This window comes from Sturnus vulgaris, chromosome 3 (genome assembly GCF_052056855.1).
Source record: "Sturnus vulgaris isolate bStuVul1 chromosome 3, bStuVul1.hap1, whole genome shotgun sequence".
Classification (NCBI taxonomy): domain Eukaryota; kingdom Metazoa; phylum Chordata; class Aves; order Passeriformes; family Sturnidae; genus Sturnus; species Sturnus vulgaris.
In genome coordinates, this window is record NC_142245.1 from 71,684,673 (window position 1) to 71,702,622 (window position 17,950).

At 38.1% G+C, this 17,950-nt stretch overlaps 1 protein-coding gene across 2 annotated transcripts in view; it reads right to left on the reverse strand.

Annotated features, from left to right (window-relative positions):
• CRYBG1 (crystallin beta-gamma domain containing 1) overlaps window positions 1–17,950 on the reverse strand; it is a 43,154-nt gene that overhangs the window by 5,922 nt on the left and 19,282 nt on the right. For both annotated transcript variants that reach the window (XM_014887894.2, XM_088161947.1), the window contains 9 exons: window positions 17,817–17,943; window positions 17,580–17,725; window positions 11,518–11,644; window positions 11,312–11,344; window positions 9,400–9,509; window positions 9,047–9,176; window positions 4,824–4,963; window positions 2,464–2,587; window positions 1,209–1,367 (listed from right to left, as the gene is read on the reverse strand). In XM_014887894.2, coding sequence (XP_014743380.2) covers window positions 1,209–1,367; window positions 2,464–2,587; window positions 4,824–4,963; window positions 9,047–9,176; window positions 9,400–9,509; window positions 11,312–11,344; window positions 11,518–11,644; window positions 17,580–17,725; window positions 17,817–17,943 — 1,096 coding nt within the window. The remainder of the gene's footprint in view (window positions 1–1,208; window positions 1,368–2,463; window positions 2,588–4,823; window positions 4,964–9,046; window positions 9,177–9,399; window positions 9,510–11,311; window positions 11,345–11,517; window positions 11,645–17,579; window positions 17,726–17,816; window positions 17,944–17,950) is intronic.

Consider the following 17,950-nt stretch of genomic DNA (forward strand, 5'->3'; position numbering starts at 1 on the left):
GATGGCAGAGCTCTCTAAGAGTTCAGTCACTTAGGATCAATGTTGCCAGCTTGCATTCTGCACTAAGCTACCTGATTGCTACACAGCACATGCCGTATATTTTCTGTGCAGAGAAAAATTGCTTTATGAGATACAGAAAAAGGGGGAAAAAACCAGGAGCATTTATCGAAAGCCATATAATACCACAGTGTCTCAACATGAAAACTTTCAGTGACATGTATGAGAAGCACCATCAAAAGAGAAGTCTTTTGTATGTCATATTAAAGCTTTTAGCTTACTTTGCACCATTTTGCTGTCTGCATAAATCCCTTTTACAACTGCATGTATCCTGTAAACGTGTCCAAACAATGTCTTAGCTTATTAACAGTAAGATTCTTCCCTCCAGCATAAATGACATAGTTATAAATTGCTCCTTTGAAGTATACAATCCTATAGAAAATGTTCACATGATTCTTTGCAGTCAAGCTGTTTAACAGTATTAAACTAACTTAATTTTCTTTTGGCTGGCATCCCTACCTAAGACTGTTCATGCTTAGACATTATATGAACTGGGCATTCCTCTGCTCACCTCAATGACAATTTGCACATGATTAGTTTTATGGACTGTGAGAAAAGTAGGGCTTCATTTGGAAATTTGTAGAGAGGAAAGGAAAAAGAATGGATATTTGACAAATACAGGAATAACCAGAAAACAAACAAAAAACCCCCCACCCCTAAACGGCTCAACAGAGTGGGATTTTATCTTTAAGCTTGCTTAAATGCAGAAGAAGCTATTGTCCTGGGATGACTTTATGATGTTTGTATTTTTAATCATCTGTTTCCTCCCAAATTTGCCCTAAACCAGTACAAATACCAGCCTACATTAAATTAACTGTCCTACTGCAAGGTATGCATAGTTCAAAATATTACCAGGAAAGGTCTGTACTTTAAAGTGTCTCTCTTGCTTTGATACTTTCAGAATACTTTCTCTCAAATTTTCCATTACACCAAAAAAAGTATCATACAACTAGTTTGTATCACCTGAAAAAGCCAGAGTTGATTAGAACAAAACAAAACCCACAAAAAACAACTCCCTACAGGAAGATTACATTATAGTTGAAAAAGAGTAAACCTATTTAATAAATGAAGTGGCTGCAGTAGGAATTAAATTCATAAAGCCCTACTACTGGAGAGGAAAAGAGAAAATGCACATTGAACTCAAACCTTACCCGACACTTTATGAATCCATCCTGATAAACCCAGATTTGATCATCTGAGTCTGTATCTTCTGCAACCTGTATTCTGAGAAGATTCAGATTATCTAGGTTTCCATCAGCTGACATGAATTTTCCTGTTTCCTTGTTTCGAAGCCTGAAGTACACACGTTTCTGCACAAAACAAAAGAACTCTTTAACCACTATCTCAGCAGAGAACACATCCTGCTCTGAGTTCATTTCAGAGCAGTTACTGTCAGTGCTGAACCCCAAACCTCCCTCTTTCTTTCTGAAAAGTTAACTTTTTTATTTGAGAATTTAATTTAGAAGCCCATAAACATTCGGACGAGACAAGCTGTGAGAACTCTCCACTCTGCATGGAGAGTTTTAGGCTTTCCTATGCACTGAAATCGGCACACAATGGAGAGCTCACAATTTTAAATTCAGAGCAGAACTAACTTCTCTCTACTAATTCCTTCTATAGATACTTTTAGCTTTCATTAAGGGTGCACTTGTGTGGCCTATTACACATGAACACTTCTGTTCAAACAAGCTCTCAGCAGGGCAGTCAAAATGCATTATCCTAGTTCTGACTAAGGCTATACAAAGAAAGTTATGACAGCAAGCAAATGCAGTTGGTTACAGGTACAAGTAACCTATGAATTAAAAAAAGCTGTTTCTCCAATGAAATATGGATCAGCAAGAACCTCAGATGTTAAAGCTCCCAGGACTACTGCACCATTGGACAAGATCATAAGGGCATGACAATAATCAATTTTGCATTCGATTTGCAAATTATTCTGCCAAGTAATAAGCAGGGAGGGGCTTTACTTCTTAAATCAACACAAAATCACTACTAACTGAAGTATCTTTTTTTTTAAAACCAATTTTCTTGTTCCATAAATAATGCATATAGTACACACAGTATGCCAGTGCAAGTTATGAAACAACTTAAAATTATTTTTATATAGCAGTTATTGCCATTATTTATTAATCCTTAATTAATCCTTTTATGCTGTCTTCTGTACTTTGGTTTAAAGGATGCTTAATGAACAGTTTAAGCAGTGCAACTGCAAAGCCATGTAGCATATTCAAACAGCTTTTATTACACACAAAATTCTGGAGTGATTTCTTTACACAATTGCCAATGCTGAAGTTTGTCACATGCCTGTGACAAGGCTGTAACGCTGTTTTCAACTGCATAATATCTCCCCAACTCCATGACAAGATATAAATTAGTGCTTGATCAGCTCATGCCAAAGCCACTCACCTGCAGTAAAGGTCTCAGAGAACCAATCTGACAAAAGCCACTGGCTTTATACCAGTCTGGAATTTCAGTTGGTGTTAACAACATCTGACGTCCCCTGTAATTACCGTGTTCATAAATTATCCATCTACGAGGAGAAAAAATAAGAATGTTTTAACTGCCAATTTCGGCTTTGGAATCAATGAATGAGTTTAAAAGAAATCTGTCACAGAGTGTAATAGTGCTTAGCTTTGGAAAGCCAATGACCTTCTTTGTAACAGGCCTTGAAAAATAATAAAACATCCTGATTTAGATCAGCCACATTGAGATGGGTACACAGGAGTTTGAATTTTAGAGTTCTACTATTTAAAAATTACAAGCTGAATGAAGCAAAGCATTTTCTTGGGAGAACCTAACTTTTAAATACCATTTGTTCTGAGGATTCCTCAAGGAGCACAGATCTATATGCTTTAAATGCTACTTTGCTGTGGGTGTGGAACCACCCTGAATTTGGACAGGCCTGGTTCATGTGAGAAAGAACTACTATGGATGCAGACTGGAGCAATCAACTACTGGAAACTGCAACAGGGTGAAGTTCTCTTGGGTATTTTGATAGAGGTTTTATTTCATAACATCTCTCTTCTTTCCAAATATCTGCATGGGGGGTGGGGAAGAGACACAGCAAGAGTACACATAGAAATATTTGTTTAGCATTCCCTAACATGCATCCAATCACGCTTAAAATCACACATTGAGTGTAATCTGACAGAACCTAACTTCTGATTCTCCATTATAGGTACAGCCAGGGAATTATGTCTGAGCTTCAAAATAGGCTGCCATACAGTGCAATTTCTAGTTTTCTCACAGTATTGTGCTGGGACTTCCAGTAGCCATGGGGGTTTGTGCACATGAACACTCAATATGCTTGTTTTCAGGTTACCTCCTTCCTCTGACTGATTTGTCACCAGATTTCTTCATCCAGAAGCACGCTCACTTTAATTTTGGTGCTTTTTCACTGCCTAATACACATCTATCCCCAGGTATGAAATTAAGAGAATTATAAATGGAGGTCTCTTAGCAAAGGAAGAGAAGATGAAACCCTCTTCAATAAGGGAGGCAGCAGGGGCAAGGAAACTGTAGACCCTGTATTTTGACACATTTCAGCAGCTGACACTGCTATAATGAAATCAGAATTTTCATATTCTGTTTCCAGTGATCCACCAAAAAAAACCAAAACTCCACATATATTCATTGGACAGGAAACACACACAATTCACAATTCCATTACTTGGAATCATGATATTGGTAAAGAAGTAACTTGATGTTTGACTTCCTGCTATGGAACATGAGAATCAACTATACTGTGGTGAAAGATAATGAAACCTTGGGAGGCTTCAGAATATAAACATGAACCTTTTCTTATAACCTTTGTTTCAAAGTTCAGTTGCGTGTGCTAAGGAAACCCTTTGACCAGCCCATCCAGATGGGGAAAATGGTTTGCTCTACACATTTGCTTATTAGCTATCCACTTGAGGGCAGTCTTAAGCTACCCACAGCATCTCTCTACCACACACCTTGGAAATTTACCTCTTCAAAAGAGCACATTTAAATGCAAAACAACAGTAACATGGATCTATCATTAAAAACCAAAAAAAGCTCCAAACTAGAAAAACCACCAAAACTGGGGACAAGGATCTTAGAGGTAGATGTTAACAACAGGGGAAAAAACAAAAAGAGAATTTAACAGATCTGGTGGAATCCTAGACTATAGGATATTAGTTTTAAAAATGCTTCCAAACAGCTTTTAAACTTCATCCTAGACTATTTTTTACAAGATCTTCACAGATACATTTAGAGAACACAATTGCTTAAAAACACCTACAAAATCTAACTGCTCGATTCTCATCCAATTCCTGAAGTAAAAGAGACTATTACTACTAACACCAGAAGAGGTGAGACCATGGTCTGATTGTACCTCTGTCCCCATAAGAGATGTTAAAGGATGACCACGAAGACTTATTAAAAAACATTTTGAACTTATGACACAGATCATAAACCAAATTACTTTTTATGACCATGACCTAAACCAAGAGCACAGAAGTTGGTTTTAAGGATTCTATCCAAGCTGCTTTTTATAATAGGGCACGAGAAAAGACATAAAATTTCCTTGAGAGCTTTATTCAAATTCATTTCAACTCCTAGCACAGGACATGAGTCAGTGATAACATACTGAGACAGGATATGAAAATGCTCTGTAAGACAAAATGGTATTAATGTACTACACACATTATGGTATTCTAATTTTACATTCTGTGGTTCCATTATACCTGTAAAGTTGAATAAGTACTTCATTCTAAAGAATCAAAAAGTGATTTTAAACTTACATGCCGCCAAAGACTTGAACTGAAGCTATTCGAGGACTGTATCCCAGGAACTGAAGATTTAAGATTTCTGTATTGAATTCGATTTTCTTTCCTTGGAAACCCATCTTTTCAAAAAGAGCTATGCAGGGCTCAGACAGCTCCTGCAAAAAGAAGATAAGTGCTTTTATAGGACGTTGGAACTCCAGATGGTGACTGTGAAGATCAGTACTCCACACACCACTTTTATTTCAGAGGTTTCTTCTTGATTGTTTAAGATCAAAACCCCTGAATGTTTCTGCTCTTCAACTCTCTTCTTAAACTTGAAAAGTCATAAAAAACCCTTATACAAAATACTCGGGGGATCTTCTTGCACAGAACATAAAACTTCCTTATCTTCAGGCACAAAGACCCCTGTGGTTGATTCTTGCACAGTACCTTAAGTATGTTTTAAAATACATTTTAATCAATGCCATATCTCTCTTCCATTGCACTAACCCCCACTTGTGGGAATTTTCACACAAAGAGGAGAACAGACAGTAAGATAATATTGATTTCCACAGCTTCACATGATGACAGCCTTGTCAGCACTGCTTATCACTTATTGCATTAATTTTTAACTTTTACAGTAGGTTACGGCAACTTCAGTCTCTGACTAGACAAAAGATTCAAGAATGATACTACTGAGGTAAAATTCATGACAAGTGAAAACTGTAACATCAGAATCCTCCAAATTGCTACGAGTAGATGATTCTTCTCCTCTGTCAAAATGCTTCTGGTGTCATAGGGATTCTGCCCTCATGAAGCTGTGTGCAACAGTGAATCCAATTTGAATGTCTTCTGGAAAAGGAACCTTGGACTCTTTTCTGTGGGGCAAGTTATCTGTAGTGGACTGAAAATAACTTGTTATAATGAAGGCCTTCCTGTGGAAGCTGGGAGGTAGGGTTTAAAATTCCCCAGGGTAAAGTCAATTAAGCCTGAGTGTCCTGGTGTTATAGTGTACATTCATAGACAGAAATGACACTGCCACTCCCTTTCTCACGAATCTTCCAGCCAATGACTGCATAAAGCCAAGGCCACAGCCAGAAGTGCTCCTTCCTTCTGGCATGTGTTCAGCATGCTCACAGATCAACTGGATCGGGAACGCCTGACATGACGCAAAGTCTCGACAGACTCCCATCCGGCCTCAGGCATGGAAACAGGCCCTCCAAGGCAGAGCTGGCTCCATGCATGCGTAGCAGCTCATATATGCATGCTTCCATATGAATTTATTAGGCAAGACCTCCTATCTACCAATTTCTAGACAGTGTTTAAATTCCTCTTTAATCTTCCTTTAGATGTTTAAGGACTCAGATGACAGCGTTGCATGAGCATCACCATTACCTATGCAGCAGCTTATCACACAGCAGCTGAGCTGTGCTTCCTGATGGGCACACAAGCTGCTAAGCTGTGGAAAATGCCAGGAGAAGCCTTTTCACTTTACTCCAAAATCAGAGTATGCTCAGCCCCACCATGAAAGGCAACAGCAGTTAGATTGTCATGCATCACCACGAGTAAAGAGCCCAACAGGACCAGTCACACTGTGATGATGTCCCAGTGCCCCTGAACTCTAAGCCCTTTTACAGACTGGCACCTGCCCTCTGAGACATGCAACTTCTCAGGCAATAGCCTTTCAGCCTCATGCAATGCTTTACAAATAATCTTCTTGCAAAGAAAACAGAAACAGAAAAGGAAATCCTCCAGTTTTCTGCCACACCTTACACTGGGCATTTTTTTGATTCAGCAGCAACACTGTTATAAAGAACAGTGAGAAGCGCAAGGCCAGCTCATGAATTTTCTGTCAGTACTTCCCATGTACTGCACTGTACCAAGCTGATGTTCCTGTGTATCTACGTTTAGTTATTCTACAAAGTTTCTCATTAAAAAGTAATTTCAGATGACTGTTCAAGTATAAATCACATTCACAGCTCTTTTTTATAGTATGCTCAGGAAGAACATGTGTCAAATTCAAGAAGGAATAATGCTATTTTCTATCTACAGCACAACCATGTGGAGCATGCAAAGCAAGCACAACCAAGACAAAGTGGAATCTAACCCCCAAAACCCTTGAGCTTATAAACAGCCCTTAATATAGTTTCATAAATTCCCTTATTTTAAAAAAGCTCTTTTAGCTTTCACTTACAAATGTATCAAATATCCCTTTAATTTCCTTTTTTTATGGTCCCTTCCAAAATGATCCCTGCAAAGGGGAGTTTAACTACATAAATACAGTAACATGACATTAAAATAGCAAAGGTGCTTCTTGTATAGAAATGTCATGAGAAATTCTGAGGACAGTTATAGAAATGGCAGATGGTGGGGAGGAATTAAGATTGGTACTGCCAAAACACAGTCCCAAAATAAGTCTGACAGGTGAAACCAGGAGCTAAAATAATAAGGTTCAAGCTTTTGGAAAAACATGAAAAACAAACAATATAAGTAGTTAGAAATTATCATTCTTTCTATTCTGGTTTGCTAATAAACCAATGAGCAAAGTAACCTATTCTCCTCTGCAGCTAGGGAGCCTCTGAAGAAGGAAGTAGCAGCTTCATTTGCAGACAGATGCAGCTCTGTACTACTGTCTGAAGTATGATAAAATTTAGAACAAGTTTCACAAGTGTAAAGAATTTAACGAAGCACAGAACTGGCATTTCTGTTTTAGCACAAAAGTCTCTGTCACAAATAGTAAATCTTTTAGAAGTAAGCTGATCCTTCCAGCTTGAAACAAGCATTTTAAACCGAGGAACCACTGACATGTACAGAAAAGCTTATTTTAATTCATGATGATCACCCACCAAGCTTGGCTAGAAACAATTCTATTGTTTTTAATATGATCTGTCTATTCGACAACCAGAGTTCAGAAGGCAGATGTACTTGCTACAGTTGTTTGTTTGCAGAGTACATCAAAATTCTCCAGAGCCATGAAAGAGGATGACATTTTAGCTCCGCTTCATTAACTGCTACACCACTGAAAGGTTACCAAAATTACAGTGAAGTGCAATAAAGTTGCCAAATTCAGGAAGAGATTCAATAGTGAACTCTTCCTTTTTTTAAAAAAAAATGAGTACCATCCCCTCATGTTGCCGTAAGTTCCTGGAATCTTGACCCCATTTTGCTAGTAATTACTTTGATCTTAAAAGATACTTGCATATTCCCTAAGTGATCCATCATAATGATTGGTTATAGGCTTGAGAAAACTCGTTCCTGGCCACTGATGAGTTACAAAATATGTAAATGTAGTTTAGTTTGTATCCACCACACATAACAACGCTGCCTGATTTTGCCAAACAGTATTGGGTGTTGCTTTACCTTATCTAGAAGAGTGCATTATTTTGTGATTAACTCAAATTCCATTGTACTGATGATAACAACAGTGTCTTTTAATTACATGTATTTCATGCAAAGTTGCTTAATTAAGCCTGCTTTTTAAATAGGCATCAAAAACAAGGTCCATGGTACAGATATTTCTTCACACTGTCCTACCACTTTCTCAACTCATTCTAAGTGGTCTCTCCTACCAGGAAACAGACTTGACTCTTTACAGAAATTCTCTTATAAGCTGTTATTAAGAACAGGTATCCTAGGCAATTGCTTCTGTAACATCTTGTCCTTAACAAAAACAGCACAGAGGTCAAGAAAACCTAACTAACTGCAGCTAGGACATTGAACTGCTATTGCACAGGAAAAAAACCCAAACCCAAACAAACAACCCCCCCTCAACCTGTAGGGACACATACTGAGAAAGCAAGAAAATTACAACCTGAAAAATATTCCAGGCCGGAGATTCTCAGCTCTGTTCCCAGCTGATACAAGCTAGGGAGAATTTCTCTCAAAGTGGTATCTTGGTCAAAATAAAAAGGAATTAATAACAAAGATAGAACACCTGTTGTGGTGCGTGACCAGGCCCTGGGAATGGGGTGTCTTCTCTCTGAACCAATCACCTTTTCTCTACTCTTGGAATTGCGAGTCATGCTATAAAACCAAGTGCGTTTCTGAATAAACTTGTCTCTTTCTTCCTGTCATGAAAGACGACCATGTAGCTGTACATCTCATTTCCACTACACTTAAAGGGTTAAAACCCCTTTCCACAGCTACATCAACCCAAACCCTCCTCTCTTGTATGTGTGCCCTAGAATTTTTACTGTTGCAAGAAATGGGGAATCATCACTGTCCTTACCTTTACAATAGTTCCAATAGGTTTTACTTACAATATTTATGATCCGTAAAGATTTTAGAACTGCTTGGGGTGAAAAACCCATTGCTGTCAAATCGGGATAGATCCCTTCTTCCAACACATACTGGTTACCGGCGAATTCCTCCTGGTCATACACTATGCAGCTGCAGAAAGAAGGAGGAGAAATTTCCTCTTAAGACTTCTGTGCCAGTAAAATGCAGACACGTTATTTACAATGTTTTGTCCTGAAAGATTGATGTGCAAACAGCAAAGCATTGTTCTCTGTAAGTCCCCATATGTGGAACCACCTCATGTGTTAGAAAGTTGGTTGCTTTTCTAGAACTTTTACCATTTTAGTGATTTTGCAGTATTCATTCAATAACTTACCTGCCATCTAAAATTTTTGAAGACTTCACAGCAAATGAATCAATACATCTTGTGGTTTTTTCAAATATTTGGCAGTTACCCTTGAATTCAGGCTCTGAAAATAACTGGACCTTTAAAAAGTTATAAACATATTTAAGGAAATTCATTCTTCTACCTTCAGTTATATCTCCACCATTAATTCTATAATTAGATAGAAACATACTTAAAACACCAAGACTTCCTTGGTTACTTATGTTTGTCACCTCTTCAGCATTACAATCCTTGCTCAAGGGAGCAAGGTAACAATTCCAAAAATTACTTCTGGCTGTAAATCACTTAGTGACATACAAAATAATTAGAACAACACTAACAAGTATAGCTTCTTGGTCTATCTGCCTGGTAAGATGTTTAAATTCCCACATAATGGCCAGAATAGGCACACATTTATTAAAGGGCCATAAAAAGCTTTCTTTTATATTACCAATCTGCTTAATTTCCAAAATCATACTCTTCCCAGTAAATGAAAACTCTCTGCCTCTCAAAACACTAATAGTGCATAATCCTGGCAAAGGACTCAGACAACATGCCAAGAAACATGGCATATATTCCCAGGATACATGGGCTTTATGAGTCTGTTACAGCTACAGACACAGTCTCATGTTGGCTCTTCCTCTGCTCAAGGATAAGAGAGGATACATCCTCCAGAATCTTTTGCCCTTATTAAGGAAAAAAAAAAATATTCTAAGCAGCAAACTGGCTAATTTGGCTAAAGGATAATTAGCCGTGATCACAGAAGTAATTCACATTACAACATGCCTACCAGCTTTATTCACTCTTAATAGAGATAGGAGTGTGGGCAGGTACAGCATTCTCCAAAAAGGAGCATGCTAACGATGGATTTAGTCTGTTGGCTGCAAGCCACTACTTCTTTGTTTCCTTAGGATAAGGTCTTCCTTAGGATAGGGTCTTAAAAGCACATAATGTAAAGATGCAAATAATTTTTCATGCACACAGCTGAAAATAAGCAGCCTTGAGATTTTTATTCCCCATAGTTTATTCATTATCCCTATGCAGGAGATTCCAGTGAAGCGTGCTACTAATCAGGAGTAGCAAACCAGGACAGTTAAGAATTGTCTCCTTAGTTTTTAGGGCCGTGATATACTCACCACTTCGACTGAAATGAAAATAACAATAACTTTGTACAGGGACCTGAAGGATTTCTGAACCTGAAAAGGTTCAGAATTAAGGATGAAAACAGCTGCCCATTAGCCTCACTGTCAAAACTACATATTAGTACTTGCACAAAGGAGACAATCCAATGTAGAAATAGATTAACTCACTGAACAGACAAGTTCTCCCTGCCATTTCCTTCCCTTATGTTATTGGCAAAGATGGCATTAACTTTTAAGCACAGCTCAGCAGTATTTGTGAGTGAACAACTCCAAGTGCAACCACCACTAGCAAAACTCTTAACCAAAGAAATAGGTTCAAAAGGAATTAAGTCAGCTGTACCAAGAACAACAACATCTATCCTGTAGTGCCCTCACCAAGAGCAACATCTTTGTTGTAGAGCCCTCACCTCAGGAACAGACTCCAGGTCCTGCATCTCTGCACAGACGGCTTTGGGCTCCAGCTCCTAAGAACAATCACTGATATCCCAAAACACCTCACTTGCTGAACCAAGACATTGCTAGTGCCCTAAGAAAGTTCTGATGGCAACTGTGTATTAAATCTCACCTTCCTTGGGTCTTAATGTACCTTACTCGAGAGGTTTAGAAAGTAGCCTTCCTCCACTTGCAGTTTTCAGTCTTTGTCTGACTAGTCAGCAATCTCTGCAAATACCTGAGTGTTCCACTGGACAAACAGCCACTTCTTTATTTACACGTTACAGACACTACAGAGTATGTTTCATGTGCTTAGAGAAGTATCTTACCTTGACTTTACTCCTTTCACTTCCAACAATATCCTGCAAAAGTTTGGAGGGAAAAAAAGGGAAAAAAGATTTTAAACAGTGATAACATACAAAATTTACTATTAACTATCATTCAAATAATGAAAATATACTGAATTTGATAGAAAAAGTAGAGTTCCAAATACTTCAGAGAAACTTGCAAAACAAGTATAAAATTAGCTCCTTACCATAACAATGGGTTGAACTGAAGATATTTTGCAATTCTTTCCCCCCCATGCCTCAATATTGGGATACAGCCCTTTAGCCAGTATATACTGCTCCCCTGTAAACTCAGGATTCTCATAAGCCACCCATCTAAAAGAGAAAGAAGAGGAGGGTGGTTGGTAGAAGTCACACTACCTTTCCAAAATACAGATGCGGATATTCATTACTGTCTTAATGTAAGAACAAATAAAAAGTTTCTGAAGCACCAAATTGTGATGCTGTTAAAACCCTAAACAAACCAGTGTATCTGATAGTGCAAACTCCACACAAATTTTACTACCTTCTTGCAGTATGTTGATACGAATCAGAATGAATTACCTAAAGCAAACCACAAGTTCAGACACATCATCTGCCACATATCCTAAAAGTTATCTCCAGTAAGAATATTTCAAGATGTTTTACGATTCTATTATTTTACCAAGCTCTTCTCTAAAACAAAAAACAACAACAACAAAAAAACAAACCCCAAACCACCAGAATACAGCTTTTTCAATAAAACTAATTTTCAGAGTAATCTGGGCAGTAAATGTAGCAACACTGACTTTTAATGTTGCGGCTCAGATGTGTTTAAGCAAATACACATCCCCAACACGGTGTTGAGCTGCAACAACAGGCATATATACCAAGGAGAGGAGACTATTCCTTGCTAGGAATCAGAGAGAGCAAATCCTTGAAAGTTAAACATTACAACCACGATAAATTTGACCAGATCGATGTATTTAAATGCAAAGCTGTTATTGTAACTACTCAGTTGGATCTCACGGTTGACATAGGCCACAAAGTCAGAGATTTGCATCAAGTCTTCTCTCTCAGTCAGAATACGCCTTTTTGAAACACTTTCAACTTTTGAGATGATGCACACTTGAAGTACTAGAAAAGTAACCAAATCACTACATATATCTCTCTGATGTCCAGTTATTCCTGCAGTGCTTTAGGTCCAATCTTAAATATCTGCTATCAGTTAGTCTTGTTAAGCATAGTCTACTACATTCAATAAATCTTCTATTATAGTGTTCTTCTAACCCTGGTTCCATACTGAAAGCCCAAACAGAGCACTTCCTGCATCTATACTACCTTTGATTTTGTGATAACCTGACGAATTTGTCTTGCCTTTCACTGCTATACTTGCCAAATCTTCCCATACTTACACTCTTCTTTTTCTGTTTGGTTGTGTTTCGAGTGCCCATATGAGAACAGACCACAGTAGCAGCCATGTTTCACTCATTATATTTATGCAGGAATCAGGACATCTTGCTGGTTCCTGATTCTACAAGAACAACTTTTACACAGAATCAATCTGCTTTTCATTTGAGCTACTGTGGTGTACAATGAGTATATGCTAGGTTATGCCAAAATCCACTTTCAGTGAGCTCAGAAACTTTCTGAGTTTCTACACTAACAAAAATTTCATATCATAAAGCAGTAAAGCGATACAGATCTTAAAATCTGCAAGGGAAGAGAACTCTCAACATCAAAATTCCCCATTACATTTTTTATGTGTGTTGATCAATTGGATTCCACTAAGCTGCAGTTTTATTCCAAGTACAAATGCCAGAGTCTCTGCAGATACAAGAAGTGGGATAATCTCAAACTGAAATAAAGGTGTATCAACATGTATGTGCCAAGAGTATGAACTTTGTTTTACTTGTCCATGGCAAACACTCAAACAGTGATTCACATATATCACTATTCACATCTCTTGGTTTGCCTCAGATATAATCAATTATTCCAACTTGTTACGCACTAATTACTTACGGCATATTTCAAGGCCCATTTAAAAATCACCTCAGTAAGTCAAAGAGACATTGGTATGTACAATAAATTGAGCAGAGTTCAAATGTCTCAGGTGTGTCTATACCTGTATACCACATATACCAAAAGCAGTGAAAATGAGGTTTCCTTAAGCAATTTCTTGAGCAGGCATTCATTAGATTTTTCAATGCCAGGATACAGATATGGTGCATGGTAGTTTTATTTGATTGAGATCTATGCAAACAAGTGTTTCCAATATAAAGTGAACTGTAAGACATGTCAGCAGCCTCCTAAGAATCCCTTAATAGCAGTTATTTAGTTTCCCCCATCTAAATACTAGCCTGAATACAGAAGTAATCAACAAATCTCACTTGCACATGTTTACATTTAAATAATTAAGTGCCACTCTTCTATGCAAGTCAGCCCATGAAGTTAGACAGTTCCTAGAGTCAGGGCTTAATGGTGAAATAACTTGCGCTTCTCTACTTCATTCCGAAGCCTATGTAAGCTGCTGAAAGTAATAATAACATTATTAAGGACAGGCAGCTGAATTCAGTACCAGCTAAACCTGTTCAACCTCAAGATTATCCCTAGGAAGGAGCACTGCCTTAATCCAACTTCTAACTTAACAGAAAGGCCTGGAGAGCAAGACATTGCCTCCACAGCTGAGCAAGAGAGCCACATTCCAGCTGCCAGGCACAACAAAAACTGAAGTGCTGCTCTGCAGCATGGCAGCAACCATCCTGCCCCACAGGCAGCGAGCTCTCCTAACACAACAGATTTTGTAACTCCCAGACATACAAACTGCCTTAGTGAGGCTGAGCAACAGCTCCATCCTAGGTTGCTGGCAGGAGGGTGCTGGAGACCTTCACTCCTGGGCACCATCCATGCCCTTGAAACCAGAAGTAGCATAAAGCTTTGATTATATATTGTTAGTACTATTGCACACAGAGAATCTTTCTCCAAAAATCTCTACGTATGACATCTAGGAAGTACAGCCAAGAAAATAATCCAGACATGGGTAACTCACCAAAATCAGATTTACCCTCAGTTAGCCCAGGACTCACCTTGTCTAACTTTAGAAGGAGGTCAGAAAGTTAACTGGCACTGCCAGATTTGTACAATAATTAACAGATAGGATGAGGTAATAAAATTCTATTTACAGGAAAGAGAGGAAAGAGAGAAAAGAGCATGCTCCTTTGTGACTATGATTCTTAGTATCCCAGGGACCTACAAGCTTTAGTTTTGTGACTCCTTGAAAGGTTTTTTTTCTGAACATTAGTTCAGATATACAGAGAAGTTAAAGCTTGGTTTGAAGTGTTCTTCAGTGGGGTAACCAGGGGTACTTGCCCTTTTCAGCTCCCAGTGGAGGTTTGTTCATATACCTTGTGTCTCCAGTTTCACTCATGTTACCTTCCTGAGTGCATCTAGGTTAAACTTACTACCTTCTGGTTTCTTTATATGAACTACTCATTACCTAATTATTTCCTTAATATCACTCACTATCCATACATACTCTATAAACAACCTAATCTACATTGTGGATTACTTACATGAAAACTAGGGGAAAACCAGGCTGATAAAACAACCACAGTAACAGATGACTATGTAAAATAAACAAATCTGGGAAAATTCTTCCAGCAAGTTCAAAAGGAATCAACTATAAGGCAAGAGCTTCTTCGGAGCTTGGTGTGTTTATGGATAAAGAAAACTCATAATTTCAAACATGCAGTTCCTGTGATTTTGATTACTATTAAATAAAAGCTTGAAGTTGTTTTTAAGCAGAGAGGAAATCAAAATAGTACAACACTTGATTTTAGTACTTGCTTGAACTTGTAAAGGGTGTTTCCTGTTGCTAGTAAATAATTCCATTTTCCACCACTTTCAAATTCTGCCAGTTTGGAAGTAAACATCAAACCCTACTTAAAAGAAGAAAGGCCCTTCCTATTTCCAGGCAGCCTGGATTGCTTTCTCCCACCCTAATGGCAGAAAAATATTTTTTGAACCTTATGTCTGATCAGCCTCCAAAAAATGCTCAAGAGCAAAACATTTTCATTGTTAAAGAAGTACATTTTCATCTTTCAAGAAGTCAATCCTCATCTCCTTATGACATATTTTTCAGGATTTCTTTACCACGGATTTAGCAAAGACATGAAAATATTGCTTTTTAGAAACATTAAGAAATTTAGAGATTTTAATGCAGCTAGGGCTGAATTACCCCAAAATTGAATAGTCACTCCCCAAATGCAGAGCTGCAGCTGTCTCCAGCAGTACAGTTTAGAGCTGCAGTTGAGCTCAGAATTTGTTCAGTAGTATCTGTGCACTGCAGTGTCAAGCTTTCTTTTCTTTGATATTCCCTTTAAATTACAGAGCAATCAAATCAATTATGTGGGGAATACAGATCATTTGTTATCTTACTGCTCTAACTGCTTACCCCAGATACTTGTAGTTAAAAAATTGCACTGAAAGGTTGAGGGCTTCTTACATTTTTTACTTATTTTAATTAAGTGTTTTCACTATGATACCGGGAAGATTACTTCAAAATATTATGACAAGCTTTTATTGAATCTGTCACAGTTCACTATGTCATCATCTACATTACAGTCTAAACAGTTCAGGAAACTGCTCAATGGATTATTCGTTGCTCTATGATAGTTTTCTTGGAAGGAAAGATACAAAAAAAATCTTCTATCTGAACAGAGGTTAACACTTAAAGCACTGTACTGCCAAACATGACTTCACAGAGATCATTCAAGTTTTCTGACACATTAATGCTTAGTGAGATCAAAACAAAGCCCCCAAACACTCACAACCTCTCTGGAAAAAGAGGGGTTGTACAAGACTCTTAAGAGCTGAGTGCTAACCACCTGTTATGCACAATGCATCTGAATTTTTTAAAAGCTTATTGCTACAAATTACATCTTTTGGAGTCTACAAGGTGAGATTACAGGAGCAGTAGCAGAGTCTGTGGGACAAGTTTTTTTCATAAAGACTTCGAGGCACCTTTGCCATCAGAGTATTAAAGTCACTCCTAATTACTAGAATACTCAAACTCATGTATGATTCCTATCTCAGATGCAACAGACATTTACTAGAACAACTACATGAAGGACATAATAGGTAACCCACAATTTGTTTCCCAACCTTCAGAGGCGACTCTTTCCCATTAATTTCTCTTGCATATTACAGAAGACAAAAAGAGCACAGCAGCTTCAAAGGTCACCAGGCAGAAAAAAACCTGCTGTCACACCATATTCATATACAAATTAAAAACATTCCTCTGGAATGCACCGAGCTTGATTCTGCAACCTTTATCCAGACAAAACTTGCAGAGATATAGCACAGATAACACACAGGAAAGATTTAGGGTGTGGCTGGGTAAGGCAGAGCTTCCAGCAAGTCACCTGCATGCATACCAGGCAGGGAGACAGACTGTACATATCACGCTTTTTTGGTTCTCCTACTTTAGTTAATTTTGTGTGTTTGCAGCCATGATAGCTAATACTTGTCTGCATTTCCAAAATACTTTGATACAATCTGCAAGGCTGTGAGACTCAATCTGCACTTGATGGACTCAGCTAATCAAACAGCAAAGTCTTTAAGTTGATCAACTGCATGTGCACTCACGGCATTAAGAGTTGGTTTGTTAATGGCCATGGCTAATATAGACTTTTGGAAGCTGTATGTTTAAAAAAAAACTCAAAAACCCCAATACCACAGCACTAAACCACTGTTAACCTATAGGATTCACTGCAAAAGCAATGTTAATTTTCAGAATAGTTACTCTCCCTAGTATCAGAAGGTATTAGTGAGCATAGTAAAAATTATCTCTATTTAAAACATAAGTGAGCGAAAGAGCAAGGAATCTACCTCTGATCAAATACAAGAAGCCTAGGAATTATTTCCATAACAAATATGGAAATAATTTCCAGTTTTGAAATAACAATTTTGCTGTTGAAATGCTTCAAACAAATGCAGCCAGAAGAACAAGCTATTTCTTCCTCTCTGGGTGAAATCTCATCTCATGCTTTCACACTTTGTGTATCAGGAAGTCAACGCTTCCTGGGACCATCTTATCATACTGTAAGAAGAAAGCTGATTTACTGTACATATTCACCAAAACTTTACTTTCAAATTCTGTAGTCAAGGGCAGAAAATTTTATCTGAAGACCCCACATAGAAGTCAGAATCCTGAAAAACATCTGCAAACACTATCAATTTCTATAAAGACCAGCATGCCTAAAATGAAAGCGTGAATAAAAATATCACTTACACGCCACTTAGCACATTTATAGACTGTGTCCTCAGCCCATATCCAGTGTCTTTTAAATTGGAAATGATACCTAACACGTTGATATTGGAACCCTTTGATCCAAAGTCTTTTTCACTGTACATTATCATATGGGAGCTTGTGAAGTCCTGTTGAAACAAAGAGAAGCACAATAAGGAAAGTGCCACATGACATCTCAGAGCACTCAGGAGACCCCTGCTACGTGTTCTTGGAACTTACACCGATAATTGGTCGCAGGGACTGCACCTCCTTATCGAAGCCACCCCAGTCTGTCCAATCCCGATACGCTCCTTCTTCCAGCAAGTACTGATGGCCTTCAAACCCAGGCTTCTCGTAAGCAACCCAACTGAACA